The sequence below is a fragment of the Tenrec ecaudatus genome, chromosome 4 (assembly GCF_050624435.1).
Source record: "Tenrec ecaudatus isolate mTenEca1 chromosome 4, mTenEca1.hap1, whole genome shotgun sequence".
NCBI lineage: Eukaryota > Metazoa > Chordata > Mammalia > Afrosoricida > Tenrecidae > Tenrec > Tenrec ecaudatus.
Genome location: NC_134533.1, coordinates 53,523,584 through 53,544,528, shown reverse-complemented (window position 1 = coordinate 53,544,528; position 20,945 = coordinate 53,523,584). Strand labels below are relative to the sequence as shown.

General features: G+C 35.7%; 1 protein-coding gene across 1 annotated transcript in view; it reads right to left on the bottom strand.

The window, feature by feature from the left end:
- The window catches only part of PIK3C2A (phosphatidylinositol-4-phosphate 3-kinase catalytic subunit type 2 alpha), a 109,024-nt gene that overhangs the window by 22,570 nt on the left and 65,509 nt on the right, over nt 1-20,945 (bottom strand). The window contains exons 12-21 of the mRNA XM_075546005.1: nt 19,697-19,819; nt 16,788-16,955; nt 14,133-14,244; nt 12,890-13,032; nt 10,144-10,332; nt 9,732-9,825; nt 8,680-8,774; nt 7,838-8,018; nt 4,585-4,689; nt 3,312-3,404 (exon numbers count right to left, since the gene is read on the bottom strand). Coding sequence (XP_075402120.1) covers nt 3,312-3,404; nt 4,585-4,689; nt 7,838-8,018; nt 8,680-8,774; nt 9,732-9,825; nt 10,144-10,332; nt 12,890-13,032; nt 14,133-14,244; nt 16,788-16,955; nt 19,697-19,819 — 1,303 coding nt within the window. The remainder of the gene's footprint in view (nt 1-3,311; nt 3,405-4,584; nt 4,690-7,837; nt 8,019-8,679; nt 8,775-9,731; nt 9,826-10,143; nt 10,333-12,889; nt 13,033-14,132; nt 14,245-16,787; nt 16,956-19,696; nt 19,820-20,945) is intronic.

Sequence of the window (20,945 nt, the reverse complement as noted above, 5' to 3'; positions counted from 1 at the left end):
CTAAAACCTATAAATGTGAGAAATCCTGGAACTTAAAATTCATCTAGGTGCCTTTTCCTCAGATACATAAGGAGTAATCAATGTATTTGCAGATGAGAAAAAACCTTTTGTTGCTAGTATATCTAAAAGAAAGAAAAAAATAAAACTTACTTGGAACAGCAAAGAAGAATGAACATGGTAAAAAATGTATGGGTGAACGCAATACATGTTCCCTTTGCTTTCTTGCCTTTTCTAACTTGTTTGAAGCAAATCAAGAAGGAAAAAAGAGAGCGTGAGGGTCTAGACCCCACATGGGCACACAGAGCCCTGAGGACGGCGTCCCGGCACGGAGCTGCTGAGGCACGGAGAGGACTGTAGGGCGACAACAGCTCCAGGCACAATGTCCCTCGCGGGAGCATACTGGGACAGAGGACAATACTGGGACACATGGCAAGGGGTGAGTCTGGTCTGAATCCCCCTCAGAGAGGCAAACTATAAAGGGAATAACAGGAGCAAAGCAAAGCTACAAAGCCTCTGAGGAACACCCAAAATAGACTTCAGACTAGTAGTAATTCCTGGAAACCCCCCCCCCCCCCCAATCAGGACTGGTGAAGAAATAGTCATAAAGATCTCAGTAGACAGATCTGGAATTATGTATGCTTTTCTGTCTTTTTCCCCCAGTTATTAATTTTAATCCCCCCCTTTTATTCAATCTTTTGCTTCCTTTTTATTTTGTTCCCATTATTGTTGGTTTGTCTACCTATATAAGATAGGCATAGGAAGCAAACCCAAGGAGAAAGCAATGGAACCGACGGTTCTGTAGGGACTTGGGGGGAGGTGGTGGCGGGGGAAAGGAGCAGTGAACAAACAATGCCATAGACAGAGGAACAACTAGGGAATTAAAATTAAATATGAGGCAGATATAGAGATCCTGGGGTTGCTGGAGGAAAAGCAATTTAGTTGAGAGGAATTACTAAGAGGCAGAAAGGGTGAGCGTGATGGTGGGACAAGAGGAAGGTAAAAGGAAACAGTGGAAAGATCTAGGAAGCAAAGCTATGGATAGAGGTATAAACATAAGTAAGTCTATTAATTCATAAAGTGGAGGTATTGGCCTATGAACAGATACTTATATGGATTTGATTTAAGCCTCTGCTAAAGCCCTCCCTCAATGCGAGAACATTTTGTTCCAACACCCTGGCATTCTGTGATGCTCACCCTCCTGGCATGATCATTGAATACAAAATGCATGCACAGGAAATGTGGCGAAGAAAGATGATGGTGCCTGACTATCAAAAGATACAGCATCTGGGGTCTTAAAAGCTTGAAGGTAAACAAGTGGCCATCTAGCAGAGAATCAACAAGCACACATGGAAGAAGCACACTGGCCTGTGTGAATAGGAGGTATGGTTGGGATCAGGAAACAGGGATCAGAAGACCCCAAACAAACAAACAAACAAACATACAAAACCATTGTTGAGAACAAGGGGGGGGGTGTCGAAGCACAGACCCAAACCCATTTGTAGACAATGGGACATCCCTCTCACAGAAGGGTCACAAGGAAGGGATGAGTCAAACAGGGCACCGTGTAGCACTGATAAAACACACAATATTCCTCTGGTTCTTTGAGGTTTCCTCACTCCCCCACTATCATGACCCCAGCCCTGCCTTTCAGTTCTAGCTAGACCAGAGCCATGTACACTGGGGTACAGATAAGAGGTCATGACACACAGAATCCAAGTCAGATAAACCCCTCAGAACAGTAGCGATATCAGGAAGGTAGGGGTAAAGGGGTAGGGAGAGAGAAGGGGAAGAAGGGGGAACCAATTGCAATGATCAACACATAACTTTGCCCCAGGGGGACAAACAAAAGAAACGTGGGTAAAAGGAAACAACAGTCAGTGTAAGATATGAAAATAATAATAATTTATAATTTATCAAGAGGTCACAATGGTGGGAATGGAGGAGGGCAGGAAAAAAGAGGAGCTGAAACCAAGGGCTCAAATAGAAAGTAAATGTTTAGAAAATAGTGATGGCAACACATGTACAAATATGCTTGATACAATTGAAGTATGGATTGTAGAGCTATAAGAGCCCCCAATACAATGATCTTAAAAAAAATTAAAATATACTAAAAAGGGGGAAAATGAGCAGCTGACATTAAGGGCTCAAGTAGAAGGCAAATGTTTTGAGAATGATGATGGTAACAAATGTACATATGTGCTCGACACAATGGATCTATGTATGGATTGTGATAAGAATTGTACAAGCCCCCAATAAAATGATTTTAAAAAAACAAACAAAAATATATACTAAAAAAAGAAAAAAACTATAGATAAATCAAAGTACAATTCCAAAATATGCCAAGTAGGTGACATGAAGCAGGAAAAATAAAATAAAAAACATGAATAGATGCATATCAAAACCACCATAAGGTATCATTCCACTACTACTAGGGAAGCTATTATCAAAAAAAATTTAAGGAAACAAGTATTGGCAAGGAAGTGGGAAAAAATGAACCCTCATCTGTAATGAATGGTGCAGCCGGTGTAGATAACAATCTACCACTTCCTCAGAGAATTGGTAAACAGAGAACTATCACATGACCCACTCCATTCCTACATGGGTATACCTTGAAAACACTGACTAAATAAGACATAAAGGGACAAATATTGTATGACCTTCACTTGTATGATATAACTAGAATAGGCAAATGCCTACTTGTTACTGGTTAACAGGGATGGGTAGTTGGTGAAATTGGAAAGGTACTGCTTAAGGTAGTGGTTCTCAATCTTCATATTGCTGTGACCTTTTAATACAGGTTCCTCATGTGGTGACCCCCCAACCATAAAATTATTTTCATTGCTACTTTATAACTGTAATTTTGTTACTGTTATGAATTGGGTGACCCCCTGTGAAAGGATTGTTTGACTCCCAAAGGGGTCACGACCCACAGGTTGAGAACTGCTGGCTTAAGGGAATGATGAAGACAGGGGAGGGAGGGAAAAAAAACGAGGAGCTGATACCAAGGGTTCAAGTAGAAAGCAAATGCTTTGCGAATGATGAGGGCAACAACTGTACAAATGTGCTTGACACATGGATGGATGTGTGGATAGTGAGAAGAGTTCTACGAGCCCCAATAAAATGATTAAAAAAAAAAAGAATGAAGACATTTGGAATGAACAGTGGTGATGGGTGCCCCAAATGGTGAAGAAATCAATAATGAAACACATAAAAAAGGTTGAAATGGCAAGTGCTTTCCACAATAAAGCAAAATCAACAACCAACCCCCCCAAAAAATTCAAAACAAAACATCACAATTTTATTTTGCTCACCTTAAACATAACATTAATTTCTTCCCCCAGAGGATCATTATTGACCATTGTGACTTTCAGGGGCACAGCATTAGAATTGAAGAAAGAACAGGTCTGCAAATAAAACATTGAGCATTACAAAGTTAACATGGAATAAAAATGGATTTAAAAATTTTACTTTCCTACCCTTTTAATTATGGTAAATGAAATAACATAGATGAACTCTGTTATTAGATTATCTGGCTAATAATACTCTAGAAAATATTTTTGAAACACAATTATAGCATGTGGGGCTATATTATCTCTAAACAGAAAAGATGAGGCTTTCTATTGCTGTACACAGTTATATTGCGGAAAAGCCACAGGGCAATTCTACTGTCTTATAGAGTCACCAGGAGTTGCAATCAGCTCAATGACAGTGAGTTTGGTTTCTTAGAGGCAGAGAAAGAAAATCTTAAAACTTTGAGATAACATTTTTCTGATACGCTCATCCTTCCTCTAAACCACAGCAATTTGGGATGTGATCTGCACTGTAGCCATGGAATAAAAAATTGGTAGAATTTCATAATCTCATTAGCAAAGATTTAAATATTATTTTAACATAAAATGTGTTTAAAACAAATAAATCCAAAGAGAAAGTTTTAAAGAGTTTTCTTCTTGATATGTAACTTGGTTAAACAGTTCAGGCACCTTCTGTTAAATACCAGTATAAAAATGTCACAGGTCAACTTAAAAAAAAAAATCAAATCTGAAACTCATTTACAGTTATATACTGTTCTTTCAAAATCACAAATATGCTAGTGAATCAATTAATTTGTTCCTTTTGCTAAACTAATGTTAAGAGAATATCCAATTGTTGCATTAACACTGGCCACATCTCCAAATACAATTACTCAATTTTGATGGTTACTCCATTACTTTCTGATCATCCTAAGTGCTACAAAACTGGGAAGAGCCTGGCCTTTCAAGACATAAAACAAAGCCTACCCACGATGAGGTGGCTCTGCTCCTGGAGCTACACCCCCCTCCGACAGCCATCAGCGACTATACACAGGAAAAACAGTCTAGTGTGAAGCAAAAAAAAGTTCAGGCTTTCTTTTAAAGAATGCCAAGTAGGTAAAAATAAGCTGAGATAAATATGGACTTTAGTCACAAATGTACATCTATGCCCACTTAGAACGAACCTACTCATGGTTTAGCCTTATGTGCCTTCAGGATACTTGCCCATTATTTGCTTCCTTTCTATGCTCTGTTTTGAAATATAATGTGAACTTATAAGGATTTCATATGTCACCTTAATATTTAAGTCCTTTGCCACAAGACTTGGATTGAGCGGAAGACGACACTGATTCCTTAGAAAAAAGGACTGTACTCTTTCCATACTCTTTTGGAGGACAACCTATAGAAAAAGATTGATACTGTAAATACATAATGAAAATGAAAACTTATTCTTAAAATATAAATTACCTTTCTTAAATTTCAATTAAATAACTATTTTATTAAAAAAGCTCAGCTGTCAAAATGGTCAAAAGAGGTTATTGCTAAAGATAATTAATTTTTACTAAAAAACAAAATTAGAATAGGACAAAGTAAAAATGGCCAACCAACATGGACAAAAGTGTAAAAGCTCACTACTTGTTAAAGCAATACAAGCTAAGCAAAACTTTTCTAGCAGATAAAAATGTAAGGTACTATCCATTGTGGGAATATCTGTTGGGAGGAAGTAAGGTGTATAGATAGAAATTTTTTTTAATAGAGACATGTTTTTTTTGTTGTCAATGTTAAGTAATTTAGCTTGGAATTGTGTTGAAAATGTGCATAGTTCTTGACTCTGGTCTTTCTCTTGTCAGAATAGCCTATAAAAAATACAAGTAATGCTTCTTGGCCTTTTGGCTAAGATCAAATGTAGAAATACAAGCACAAGAGCTAAGACCTATGCATTTAAGTTCATTGTTGCATTGTTTGAGAGAGAAAAAAAATGTAAAACACCTACAAAGAAGTAATGGTACAATATCTGGTAATATATGCAACTGTGAATAAAATTAGAGTATGATTATAATACTGGCATACATCACCAAAATGTTTGGCATACATCACCAAAATCAAATTTAATAAGCAAATACCAAAAATTGTGTATTAGTCACTGAAACATTTTAAAAGACCTGAACAAATGGAAAGACAGCCTGAGTTCAAGAGTTAGATTTAATATAGCTCAATTTTATAAATTAATGTATATATTCAATACAATATCAAAATTTCAGCTACATATTTCATTAGTAGACAGGTTAGTCTTAAAATTTATATTTAGTTGCAAGGGTCTAAGTGGCCAAAACAATCTTAAAAAACAAGAATGAAGTTGTACAATTTATATTTTTCAATTTCAAAATTAATACATTAAAGTAATTAAAACAGTATGGTACTGGAATAAGAACATAAATACAGATTAATAGGATAAAACTGAGAGTCGGGAAATAAATCCATACTCTACAGCCCATTGATTTTTAACATAGGGCCAAGAACCATTCAACGGGGAAATAAGTCTCTTCTACATATGGCGCTAAAACACCTGGATAACCACATGCAAAAGAATAAAACTGGACTTTTACCTTATTCCATATATGAAAATTACACTCAACATGGATCAAAGATATAAATATAAAAACCAAAACCATAGAACTCTTAGAAGAAAGTATAATGATAAATCTTCAGGACCTTGAATCTAGTAATGGAGATTCTTAGATATGACAATAATACCACGAGCAATAAAAGAAAATAAACCTTCATTAAAATAAACATTTTAGATCAAAGATGGTATTAATTAGAAGACAATTCATAGAATGTGAGAAAATATTTGTAAATCTTCTCTCTCATACGGGATTTGTATTTAGTACAAATTTTATCTAGTACCAAGAACTCCTACAACTAATAAAAAGACAAACCAAATAAAAAATGGGTAAAGACAATAAGTAGATAATTCCCCCAAAAGATATAGAAATGGCCAACAAACATATGAAAAAAATCTTTAACATCATTAATCATGAGAGAAATGTAAATCAAAATAATAGCATTTTAAGCCCAGTAGAATGACAATAATAAAAACAATGGAAAATAACAAGTGATGTGGAGACACTGGAACTCTTAAACTTGCTGGTAATAAAGTAAAATGGTACGCTGTTGTGGAAAATAGCTTTGCAAGTCTTTTAAAAAGCTAACGGTTTTATTAGAGCTTTCAGACTAAGAACAAATTACAAAGGAGCAGTCACTGCAAACCTTACAAAGAGCAGCAGAACACTGGCAGGTACGGTATGTACTCGTGGAGAAGCCGAGTTTTTCAGCACAAAAAAATGTGCTAAAAAACTGAGGTTCGGCTTATACACAGGTCAGTGGCAATGAATGGATGTCATCTGGTCAAGCCCGACTAAAAGGGGGAAATCTCATGAAGCCTGACATAGAGTTAATAGCAAAGTGGGCTCGAGATGCGTGGGAAGACATTCCAGAAGACATGGTGCGACGTGCCTTCCAGAAGTGTAGTATTAGTAATGCTATGGATGGCAGTGAAGACTGCGCTGTGTATGAAAATGACAGCAGTGGTGGTGATGACGGCGATCTCAGTGAGGACAGCGTCTATGATGACCTCACACCAGCTGACGTGCTGCATTGGGATACGGATGATGATGAGGAATCCAGTTTTGAAGGATTTTACCTCTTTACATTTTAGCTTGGTTGCTGATTGAGCCCAGGGAATAGTACTCTTAAGGGATCATTGTGGATACCTTATTGTTTTTGTTGAACCTATTTTCCACTTACTGTGCTGGTTTACTAATGTTAAATGAATTGACCTTTTATTTATGTTTTTAATTTAAAATAAATATTTAAATACATTACCCCACTGATGTCTCAATTTTTAGTAATTTTATTTTCATTTGTTTTGATTACTGAAACTCACCAATAGCTTCTGCATTTTCCACCCTAGGCTTATACTTAAGTCAATCAGTTTTTCTGGTTTCCCAGGTAATAATTAGGTGCCTCGGCTTATACTCGGGTTGGCTTATATTCGAGTATATACAGTACTCAAAATACAACCGAGAATGACCTGCTTTCTCAAAGCATATCTTTTGAGACTTTCATTAGCTTGAAGGAGTATGAATCAGTATGAGGAAAAATAGCTGTACAATAGATGGATGTATGGATTGTGCTAAGAGTTGTATGAGCCCCCAATAAAATGATTTAAAAAATAACTGTAACATAGAATGTATACAATATGAATCTAGGAAAATAGAAGGACATAAAAAATGAAACCAAATGGATAAAGTTGAATATCCTAGGCATTAGTTAAATGAAATGGACTGGTACTGGCCATCTTGAATAAAAAACCAAAAACTTGTCAGTTGTGATAAGAGTTGTATAAGCTCCCAACAAAATGATTTAAAAAAAACTTGTAGACACACTCAGATTATGTATGAAATCATAGACATTTATCTAAACTTGTTAGTACCACAAAGATTCTTTACCATCAAAATAATCACGGTTTCTTTATGAATACATACCTGTCTGGCTGATCCACTAGCCTGCCTTACTTTTTCTGCTACTCCTCCTAAAAGCTGCACGAGTCTTGTCTGCTTTAAAAGTTCTTCTCTAAGTCCTTTTCCTCCCACGGAAAGCAGAGCACCCAAGACATGCTCATAACGAGTACCAAACTGTGAGTCATGCAGAGCATCCTTCAGGAGCCTAACACAGAAAAATATTTGTGTCAGCCACTTAAGATGAGCCAGGCAGTCTACTTGTATTAATATTACAGTCAAGAAAACCTGTGGAGCAGTTCTGTTCTCTAACACATGACTGCTTCAGACTTACTGACTTACTTGTTGACTATAAGTAACAATAACAACAACAAATAGTTGCTGTCAAGCTGATTCAGACTTGAGGCAACCCCATGTGTGTCAGAGTAGACCGTCCCACAGCATTTTCAATGTCTGATTTTCGGGAAACCAATAGCCACCCCTTTCTTCTAAAGAGCTTCAGGGTGTTCTCAGACCTCCCAACTTCTCAGTTAACAGCAGAGTAGATTAACCATTTACCATGACCAAAGAATCACCCAGGGATTCTTTAGGCTATATAAGCAAGTATAGAAACTACTGATTACTTACTGCTCTAACATGCAAAATAACTTGCAACAGAAGGTTCTAATATTTGGGGGTTATTTCTAAGGAAATAAGAAGTTAGCTTCTTTATAATAATGCCTTTAATGCACTATCTTGCTTTATTGCGGAAACTGGTCATCTTATTCGGACTTAAGAGTAAGTCATTTCTTTTTTTTTTTTTTTAAGAGTAAGTCATTTCTATAAATACTAGTAATGGAAATAAGATATTAATGGAAATGTAATCTTACCAATATAAACTGTGTGCTATCTTGATATTTCCCAGCGCTCTGGACAGAAGGAAACACACTAATGAGCTGTTCAAGTAAATTTCGTATTTCAAAGCCTACATGTAAAGGAAAATAGGGGTTATTAACGGTGAAGCCTGTGCTAAACTGCTAAGACAGGTTCGCCCTTCCGCCACCATTCTGCTAAGTGCAGCCACCTTCCATTCTTAACACGACTTCTCCTAAGACTTTAAGGACCAATAGATTCCTGGCCAAGAAACAAACAGAACCACCTCATTTCCCAATGGACTCAAAGGAAACTGATTTTAAAAGCTAGGTACAACTCCAAGAGATGTTGGAAAAGAACTAAGCTGGGCCTGTAGGAGTCACATAAGTGTCTTGAGTCACAAAGGATTTACCTAGAATCACTAGCATTCTACCATATCAAAATCTAATAAATTGAACATATATTGGAAAACACCTGGTTTCTTCCTTTGGTTTGATGCTTCTGCATTCAGTGATTGACTAATAAATATGTAAAATTTTTGGTTTCAAGGAAATAATTTTCAAGGCAGAAACTATATAAAGCAGGTTATTACTACTACCGATGGGTGATGGGAAATGATACACTTAAAAATGACAGATAAAATTAACTTAGGATGAAATCAAGCAGATAATTACAAATTTAGTAGTGGTATTTATAAAGTTATTAAATTAAAAAAGTAAGGAAAAATTCAACTTTGATTTGTCTTAAGATTCTAAAAAGTCTGGGAAATTAAAAACCAGGTCAATATATATGGTTTTCAAAAAGTCTATGGAAAAATTCCAGTTATCTTTAAGTTCCATTTTTCCATGAACTTTTTGAAAGTTCCTTCTATAATATTCAAATGGGAAACTAGACAAGAGTGGGTGAAAAATAAAAAAATTCACAAATCAAAAATACTCAAATGCAATCTCTTAAACCACCTCACACTACAAAAGTACTTTTAATCAAAACAGAAGGGTCAGCCCTTGGCAAATTCACTGCTCATTAAAGAGAAAGGTTGAAGAGGCAGATAACCTAGTAGAAAACTCACTTGTACAAATTGTGGAAGAAGATCTGTTAGCTCATCATCACTAATGGCCTCAATCCAGGAAACAGCTTGCGATCTCACTTCCTGATCAGCAAATCTAGAACACCACAACAAAAATCAAGATTTGATAGTGATCTTGCTACTGAGACTTTTGTCTGAAAACACAACCTCTATCTATCCCCGAGAAAGAATCTCAAATAGTTTCATTCAAAACAATATATTTGTCTTTCTTTTACACCCTAACCTTTTGATTAGTTTTAAGAGATATGAAAATATCTTTTGTATAACTTCAATGCAATATATACATATATATACATTTATATGAATTGCTGTACTGCTACCATTTGAGAATACCGCTCTAAAGAGATTGATAACAATACAACAGAGCTAGTAAGTGCATTCACTGAGGACTTACTTCGCATCAAGAAGCTCTAATGCAGTGAGTGGGTGCAACGGCGGCCATCGTTGAAGCAATGAATAAGTCTTGGCAAGATTAACCCATTTCCAGTTTGGGGCACTTGCTAGTATTTTAGGGAGACAATTTGGGTATTTGAAACAATAATAACGTTTCTCCCATAAAAATGCTTTCTCTTCTTTAGAAAGTCTGCATATATAATAGAATTAAATTAATTTTTATGACAATAATGACAGTTACAATAAAAATGATTAAAAACTAAAAAAAGAAATGTATTCATTTTAGGGCAGACATTTTTTGATAGAATCATAATACTAATTAGAAAAATGCAATATATGTTTTGTGGAGGGGAAGAAATCATTCTGCCTGGATAAGAATCTTAGTTATGTATGAGTCCCCAATAAAATGATTTTTTAATAAAAGAATCTTAGTTATGAAAACAAGGTATAATGAAATCTATGCATACTCTCTCTTTAGAACTATACATTTCTTAATTAAATATATGGAAAGTCGCAAAAACATTCGAAAAAGAAAGAAAACCAGGTATAATTTAAGCACAACTAAAATTGATTGAGTTCTAACCATATTCCAGGCACTAGAACCAGCAAAACCTACCATGAGAGAATCAAGGATTTCACCCATTTCTAAAATAATGAGTTTACAAAAGCAGTGGTTTTAAGCACTTTGCTCATAAGAAAGAGGTTGGTGGTTTGAATCCACTAGCCACTCTAAAGAGAAAAATGTGGCCATCAACTTCCATAAAGATGATGCCTTAGAAACCCCAGGGAATAGTTTCATTTAAGAACTGACTTAACAGAAACAAGTTAATATGAAATGCCATGCCAGATGCTGTAAAATTCTTCAAGATGATTCTCAATTGGGGAATATTAAATATTAAAAGTATTTCCTGAGATATGGTCAATTAGTATGGCCCTTCTTCACGTAATTCCTAAAGTAATGCATTTTAATTCTGGACTCTATACATGTGGTTCTAATCCCATTTGGGAGGAAGCTCTCTGATATACTAATTGATAGGATTAAATCTTGACTTTAGCAGAGGGTGCAAACCCATTCACATCTTTTGGTTACTTAAGGTAACATCTGCTTAAAGACAAAACACACACACTTCCATCAAAGCCATTCCTCTGTGGATAAGAGCCATCTCAGACACAGAAATACCAAGAAGAGCACCTTCGGTGGAGGCAAAGACCAGAAGCACCAGAGATTTTGGAAGGGAGACTATAGAACAGAACAAAGGAACCAGGGCAAGACCAGAGGCCCAGCCAAGGAAAGCATGAAACAGAACGCAGCAGGAGTGCAAAAACTATGTGACTTTGTGTCAGAGTGAAAGGTGGGCTTTCTGATCCACAGAAGCAGAAGCCAAGAGACCATGTGCTGAAAGGCTGAGCAAGACCTGGCTGCTGGCCATGGAGATGTTGCTGTGGACCAATGACTGTATCCTTACTATTTACCGATTCGGATTTACAGCAGCCTATTAACTTCCCTGGTATTACTATAATTGTGAGTACTGTCTGTGAGTTTCTATTGGCCACTGCAATGAATTCTCAAATCCAGCACAGAAGTAGAGCACTAAGCGAGCTATGATTGGTGTCAGAATAGGGTAACGGAAGATGGAGGTGAAAGCAGGTCTGACCTCTGCCGATGGCAAGAGGGAGGCCAGGGAGGTTAGAGACAGCCCTCCATGCTGCTACTGCACACTTTCTTAGAGACTCAAATCACATTACGTTTAATGAGAAATGTTTACATGAATATTTCACTATTTTAGTATCTGCTCAGTTTTTAATATCTAATGCTAATAAAATATTGCAAAAAGGTGTAAGCTTTAATAACTTTCCCATTTGGCTGCTCAGAGGCAACTGTCTAAGCTTCTGTCTTCTTACAGTTAGTCTATTCACATAGAACCATGTCTACGGGTGTGTGTATAGGCCTTCTTTCCTTTAATATTAATAGTATTTCACAAACTTTGTATATTAAACACCTCGCTGTCTTCATTTAACTTATCTTACCTACTATAACATAGAGCTAGCTGTAATTATGTACTATCATTCTACTCGATAAATTTACCCTTAAACCCAATTGATGGAATATTTTTAATCAGTTTTTAATAATTCAGTGATAATGTAATGAAAATTTGTGTTTCCATTAGCAAAATATACAAGTTTTTTCCCCTAATATATGTATATGAAACTGGGTGCAGAAATGCTGGGTCACAGAATATGCACATTAGACCTTTTCAGATTTTGTCAAATTGTTCTCTAAAGAGGTTGCACCATTTCAGTTTCATAAATAGTAAAGTTAGTTTTTTTCCCTTCTCAACAATTTAATCTTTACCAAATTGAAGCGTGTAAAATATTACCTTGTATTAGTTTATATTACCAGAATTGAACACTTTTCATATTTATAAAAGCTATTAGAAATACCTACTTATATTGCCCAATTTACTATAGAGTTGTTGCTCTTTGTTATTAATAAAGATATTTGCAATATTAAAGAAATCAACCTATTTGTAATTACTATAAATATACTCCCCAGCTGTTATGTATCTTTTATATCCATAAAGTTTGACTTGGGGAAATTTCTGTATTTTTTATGTAGCCAGTCATTTTGTAATTAAAAGCAAAAAAATCAGCTACTAGCAACATCATGAGCTAAACCAGTGCATTTAATGGAAGGTCTCTGAGCTTTATAATAGGTAACAGACAAAATAGAAAAACATGGAGCATACCCAAATGAGTCTTTGTGAAGAATGTCAGTAAGTTTCTCTTGCACATCATTTTCCAGTGTTTCTAAATCTTGCTGCTGTGTGAAGCTCCTGTCAACTTGAGGTGTTGTGTAAAGGACATCGAATGGCGGAGAAGGGAAGTCAACCTTGAAATTTTTAATATAAGTTAATTACTTTACCACCTTGTAGTCCACTTTTTCCCACAATGTCTTTGAGAAAAATTCTCAGCAACAGTGCCTTTTGTCAATTTACAATTGCCTTCTATGCCGAAGAAAAATGAGGCTGTTTACTCCTGTAAAGATTTACAGCCTTAGGAGTTGGGATAAACTCCCTACCAGTGAGTAATGTTTTATGTCAATGGCTTTGATATCCTGAGACGATGGACCTGAAGGCCCAAACACAGAGACTGTTGCCTCAATGTGTTTCACTTGTGTTTCAGGTCATAACTAGGTCTCTGCATGCCCCACCATATTCATGGATACGTCCGCAGCAAAGGTATACACATGTAAATATTCTATGTGGGGTTTACACCCACTCTGTCCTCTGCATCCGTTCATCTGTGCTTTTATCCATGCCGCTTCTTGTAGATCATCGTTATTGCAAGATTATGAACAGTACATGTTGCCTTTAACTCTTGAAATTCTGTTTTCTCCCCTTCTCCATTTTTGCTGATCTCATTGCATATTGTCTTCCCCTTCACCTCCTCCCCCTAGTAATCATCACAGAATGTTTGTGTTGAAAACCTTTCTTGACTTAAAATTAAAAAAAAAAAAAAAAAAAAACAACAAGCAAAGACTCACTGCCATCGGGTCAATTCTGACTCATAGCGACTCAGATCCTTTAATACAGGTAGAATGGCCCAGTGTCCGAGGCGGTCTTGAACTCTTTTATGAGAAGACAAAGTCTTATCTTTTCCCATGGAGAAGTAATTGGTGAGGTTTCCAACCAATGACATTGAAGTTAGCAGTTCCACTCATAATCCATCAAGGCTCCAGGGCTCCTTGACTTCTTATAATAGTACTTTTTTGACAAATTTCACTCAGCATAATGCCCTTTGTGTTTATACATGTTTTATTATAGTTCATAAATTCATTGTTATTCTTAATAATGATTTGATGATTGACTTAATAATGACTGTGGGAATTTCTTCATGTTTCCTATTTGTTTGGATGTCTTGTTTTATAACACAAACTTTTAATAAAGAATTTAAATGTAAACCTCCTTCTATTTGTAGTAACAGCATTACCTGTAGCACTATTCTTTCCATCACATATCCTTTTTTGGGTATTGTTGCAGGGATCGGATTTGTATGTGATGAAGTCCAAAGATACAGTAATTTAGTTCCACAGGTTAAAAACCTTCATGAACATAAACAGAAGAATATTGGTGATTTTCATTTTAAAATTCTAAATTCACAACACATTGTAAAAGTATTTGAAATGTTATATAATCTTGTAAGATCATATCAAAAGGAGTCAGTTTTAAATAGTCTACTGCTCTTGAGGCAAGTGTATTGATGTAAGAAATGAGAACTAAGGGAGATGGCATCCTGGAATGAACAGAGCTGAGGAGAAAATGGAAGATGTGTAAAGGCTCTGTCTCATGTCCCTAAAAGTAGCTTCTAAAGTAGGAAGGTGAAAGGACACGGTCTTTGGAAATTTTTTACAAAGGAATATGCATCAAATTAGTTTGTATTACAGAATTACATGTATTACATGCTGAGACGACCAAAATACACTTGTGGCAAAGCACCACGATATTACATTTAGACCCTAAACCAGTGGTTCTCGGTCCTTTATACTACAGTTCCTCAGGTTGTGGTGACCCCCAACCATCAAATTATGTTCGTTGCTACTTCATCACTGTCATTTTGCTACTGTTATGAATCGCGAGACCCCTGTGAAAGGGTCATTTGACCCCCCACAGGGGTCCCAACCCACAAGTTGAGAACCGCTGCCTAGACAAAGAGCCAGCACATTTTTTCTGTAAAGGACCAGATAGTAATTACTTTAGGCCCTGTGGGTACATAGTCTCTATCACAAAGACTTCCTTCTGCCACAGTAGTGCATAGTATGCTGTACATGTGTACTGTGTTCCAATAAAACTATGCACAAAAACAAGTGGTGAGTTAAGAGATTGCTGACCTGTGTGCCCTAGAACTACTAATTTATATCCTACTTAGGTTACCATATTGATTAATAAAGATATTTGCATAATTTATATATAAGAGATTTCTAGCTCAAGTAGAAAACTTTTTGGAAATGATGACATTACAAATTTGCTTGATACAACTGATGTATGGAATGTTGTAAGAGTTGTAAGAGTCCCCATTTTACATCATTTAAAAAGATTTCTACAAAATAAAATCAGATATCTAAAACCAGAAAACTATAAATTTTTCCAATCTTTGTTCATTTTAATCAAACAACAGATATTCTTTCCAAACAAGGCTGTCTTAATGCTTTCTCTTAACAAAATGACAGCCTTTGGAACTTTCCTACATTTCAATCTTTATAGAAATATACTCTTTCCCACTAGAGTTTAAAGCAAATTCTAATATTATTTCAATTATAAATACTGTTATTTCTCTCTAAGTAAAGAACACTGTTTTCATTCAAATTCCCTGCTTGTCTCAGAATTTTTTTATAATGAGACAAAGGCTTGTAAATTTTTTTGGCTTGTCCAAATCAGGATCCAAACAAGATCTAATACTTGCATTTAGTTGATACGTCTCTTTTAAAAGTATCTCTTAAGCCAGTGGTCAGTAAATGCTAGCCTACATTAGTTTTTGTAAATGAAGTTTTATTAGAATACTACAAAACTCATGTGCTTACATACTGTCTATGACTGCTTTTATGTTTGGTTTTGATTTTTTTTTTCTTCTGGTTTTGATTCTGTATTACTTGGCCTCCAAGGTCTATCTAATGTAGTTTCAATCTGGCCTTTAAAAAAAACGTCTAGCAACCCTAATCTTAATCTATACACTGTTCCTCGCCTCTTTCCCCCACTACCATTTGTTTGTGGAGACAAAGACTACATCTCTATAACATGTCCTATATTTTAGATTTTACTGGCTGCATTTCTTTTAGATTATCTTGCTTTTGGTGACACTAAGATTAATATGAATCTAACCCACCCACTATTAAGTTCCAGAAAGGCTACTCATGTAACGGGTTAAGCAGGACTGACGGTCATATGGCCCAGATCAATGAATCTTCACGAGAGGAAATTCTGCCCATTTCCCACCCCCATGGACATTTAACAATATCTTTTTTTGTGGTTTAAATAAAATTTTGTGTTTTCAGTGAAAGTTTACATAGCAGATTAGGTTCTCACATAACAATCTGTATGCAACTTATTAAATGACATTGTTACATTTTTTTCAAGTCAAAGAAAACAGGAAAGAATAAATAACAAATTAAGAATGGACTCAAAGGGATAATATATGATATTAAGATTTATCTTAATTATATCTGTATTAATTCACTTTCTGATGTACTCTGTCTGATAGAAGGGCTTTCACACCCCTGGTCAATGGTCTGAGATTTATTCCCCATGCGGGCTCTGCAAATGGATTTTGGGCTTTCACTGTCATCCATGGCCTTCTGCAAACTGGGTGCTCAGAATTTAAGCTCTAATACAGTCTTCTCTGATCTTGGATTCTGTTATTTATAATTTTTAGATCACCCAAGCTTATATACTTCTTCCAACGTAGGCTTAGATGGCTGCTTGTTATAATACAATCCTGTAAGACCTGAGAATTGCATCAGTGCCAAAATTTGGACTCATCAGAATGTAGAGATGTTAAAATCTTATACTGCCTCCTCAAATGTGAAGGGAGTGATTAAAAGTGGTATTATTAAAATACAGAAATAAACACTATTTAAGCACATGGACTTACCGTTTAAAGTCAAAAAGAGGTAAGGACACCTTCCCCAAAGCTTCTGGCCCCTTTCTTTGTCTGTTGGTATCAGGGGGGCTTCCACTGCTCTGACTTAGAGTCCCAAAGAGAGTAAGGTGAAGAAGTGATTCTAATGGCAACTGTGATATCTGGATGGGGAAAAGGATTCTACGAGGGAAAATATATCAACATAAAGAACAAATTAGGTTAAATGTGCAGTTTAAGTTTCTAATTAGATTGAAAATTTAGTTACCTGGTTTAACTTATCTTTAATCCTGAATACCTGTAACTAAACAGATAGCAAACCTGCTTAATTGTTAAAAGATTTAAATAGACCTTTTAGACTACATAAGGGTCCTGTGGATTTCTCTTACAAAGTATCCCGCTATTCAATTAACTTACTTTTTCTGAATAAACCTTTTAAAAAATAAAAAAGTTTAAATAAGCAAATCTCATTATGAGTATAAAATTTTAAAATAAAACATTTGTTCCAGTAAAAATTTGTTAAGTGCCTTTCACTCAAGAATTGTGGGTCAATTTCCGTGCAAAATAATAGTAATCTTTATGTCCTTTAGAAAAATTAGATGAACATGTGAGTACTTTTCTTTGAGGATGTATGTATGCACATATAAATAAACAGATATACATGCTTCTCGATGTAATTCTTTTATTAATCCTGGAAGGCCACATAAGGACAGCAGTGATAATTCTGGGGAGGCCACTGGATGCTAAATGCTAAAAATAAGATAACCCTTTTGAACTTAAGAAGCATTTCTGTATTTTTGATTGATAGGACTCCTGGTGGCACAAAGATACAGTAACCTGCTACTAAATGAAAGGTTGGCGGTTCAAACTTTTAAGCTGTGTGAGAGAGATGTGACAATAGGCTTCGATAAAGATTTATAGCTTTGGAAACACTATGGGACAGCTCTAACCCGTTCTGTAAAGTCACATCAGTCAGAATTGACTAGGTGGCAGTGCAGGATGGTAGAGGGGATTATTTGATTGTCTTCACAAGAGGAAATTTTGTTCACCCCCCACCCCCACCCTATTCCATGCCTTCACAGACAATTGTTGCTTTGTAATTTAAAATGAAAGAACAAAAACATTAAAAGTTCTGAAATTTCTGAACTACTAAATATTGAAAGAATTTCCTCAGTTTGAAAACAAGATTTAGAAAATAATAACCCGGGGCTTAAGTGGAGAGCAAGTGTTTGGAGAATGATGAGGGTAATGAATGTACAAATGTGTTTTGCACAATTGAAATATGTATGGATTGTGATCAGAGTTGTATGAGCCCCTAATAAAAATGATTAAGAAAGAAAGAAAGAAAGAAAAGAAAAACCCTCTGCCATTAAGTTGATTCTGATTCAGATATCTCTTACAGGGCAGGATAGAATTGCCCCCTTTGCCGTTCCAAGACTTAAAATGTATAGAAGGACTCCGCATTCTCTTCCTGTCGAACACCTGATGGGTTTGACTGTCTGACCTTGTGGTTAGCAGTTCAGTGCACTGTGCCACCAGAACTATGTTGTACATCAGTCGTATAGAAAAACACTAAAGTAAGCAATGTTGTATAGAACACCATCTTTCGGGCAATGAATGTCACAAACGTGCTTTACACAATTGATGTATATATGGATTGTGATAAGAGTTGTATGAGCTCCTAATAAAATGATTTTAAAAACACAATTTTTCTAGGAGAACTTTATATAAATTTGTATCTTAAGTTAAAATCTAGGAAAAATTAATGGCATGTGTCTATAATTAAATACTCACAAACCAAACTCACTCACTTGGTGTCAACTCATAGCAATTCTATATGATAAGGGAGAATTCCTTGTGAATTTCTGAGACTGTAACTCTTATTTAAGAGAGCAGAAAGCTTCATCTTTCTTTCTCAGAATAGCTGGTGTTTTCAGACTGCCCACCTTACAGTTCGGAGGCCAATGTATAAGCACCACACCATCAGAGCTCCAAAAACTAACTACATATACGTTTAAAAGAACATCAGCTTTTTTGGTTTTTTGTTAAGTGAAAATGCCATGATCACAAGGTATCAATGGAATCAGGTATCAGGCATCAGAAAACCCAAAACAAACATCATTTCGATGTAAGCGAGGAGGGTCTGAATGAAGGGAGACTCAAAGCCATCTGTAGATAATAGGACATCCCCTCACAGAAGGGTCACAAGAAAGAGACGAGCTAGCCACCATGCACTATAGCACCTACGAAACACACAACATTCCTCTAGTTCTTTAATGCCCCCCCCCCACGCACATACACACTATCATGACCCCAGTACTATCTTACAAATCTGGCTAGACCAGAGAATGTACACTGGTAAAGATAAGAGCTCTTGACACACAGAATCCAGGACAGATAAACTCCTCAGGACCAATAATGAGAGTAGTGATACCATGAGAGTAGGGGAAGGTGGGGGGAGAAGCAGTAGAAAGGGGGAACTGATACAATGATTGACAAACAACAGAAATGTTGGTGATGGGAGGCAGCGAATGGTGTAAAATATGAAAATAAAAATAATTTCTAAATTACCAAGGCTTTAAGAGGGTGGGGACGGGAGGGGAAAAAAGAGAAACTGATACCAAGGGTTCAAGAAGAAAGAAAATCTTTGGAAATAATGAAGGCAACATATGTACAAATGTGCTTGATACAATTGATGTATGAACTGTTATAAGAGCTGGAAGAACCCCCCATAAAATAATTTATTAAAATAAAAAAAATGAAGAAAATACCAGTCTTATAGGATCGTCTCAAAAACATCTTAAGTTATTAATAATTGGATGAAGTTTAATGAAAATTACAATAAAATTAAATCTAGAATGTATGCATAAAAAAGTAAAGCACAGGGCATATTAAAAGAATAAAGCACCAGAAATTTCACTTACAGTTCATCCCATTTAATAAGATAGAAGAAATTCTTGTAAGTGCCAACCTTCTTTGACTGGATAGGTTTAAAAAGATCTTTTCCATTATGAGACAGGGAACATACCAAGTAGTATTTTTCATAACTGAGAAAAGAAACAGTTTAACTTTATTTGCATAGTACAAACTGGTCAACAAATTTATATTATTAACAGTTCTTCCCCCAAAGCATTATCTAAATAATATGATTACAATCCACTTGATTTCTAGAAACTGATCTTAAGTATAGCCACAAAGTGAACAGAGCCTAAATAAGCCATCAAAAGATGAATGGATACACAAATGCTTTATTTATATATATATCAGGGTAACTCCCCGCCAAAAAAATCCAGAAGGGAAAAAAATACCAGCATTCAGTATTATTCAACTAAAATAAGGTTGATAACTATAACTGTATACAAAATGTGAACAAATTGTTCAAAGATGGTACAGAAGTTAACACATAGCTTAATAATCATTTTTTTTCCTTCTCTGGAAAGAATAGGAAGAAAAATAAACATTACCCTCACTGGCTATCTTCCTTTGCTCAGCCACTAAAACAGAGCTAACCTAAGTGTACAGTTAGTGAGTAAGCCTGACTGGCACTGAGCCAGTCTTTCTAGTATACCGGGAATCCTGCATCCACAGAGACAGCTGCTGTTGTAGTCTCTCAACAGAAAGCAGGAACTTAGTTCCTAACTACCACAATCAAATACTCTTCTAAGGTAGATATCTTAAGATTCATAAAGACCATATATACCAATATAAATTGTAGCACTATTCACAAAAACCACAAAGTGAACAGAGCCTAAATAATCCATCAAAAGATAAAGGGATACACAAATGTGTACACACACACACACACACACACACACACACAGCAGGGTACCCCCCCAAAAAAAATCCAGAATCACCTCTCCCCCCGCTATGTACCATATATACTCCTATATAAGCCGAGTTTTTCAGCATATTTTTAATGCAGTTTTTGTGATAAAATTAGGTGATTCGGCTGATATTCAGGTCAGCTTATACTCAAATATATATGGTATTTAATTTTTTTTTACACAACAACCTTAACACCTTCTAAGTACTCTCCATTACACTTAATACATTTGCCAAATCTGTGATTCAATTCTTGGAAACATTTTTCAAATTCATCTGTTTGGATGGCTCACAGCACCTCCCTCATTTTTTTCTTCACCTCTTCTGTCCTTTTATGTACCTCTTTCAATC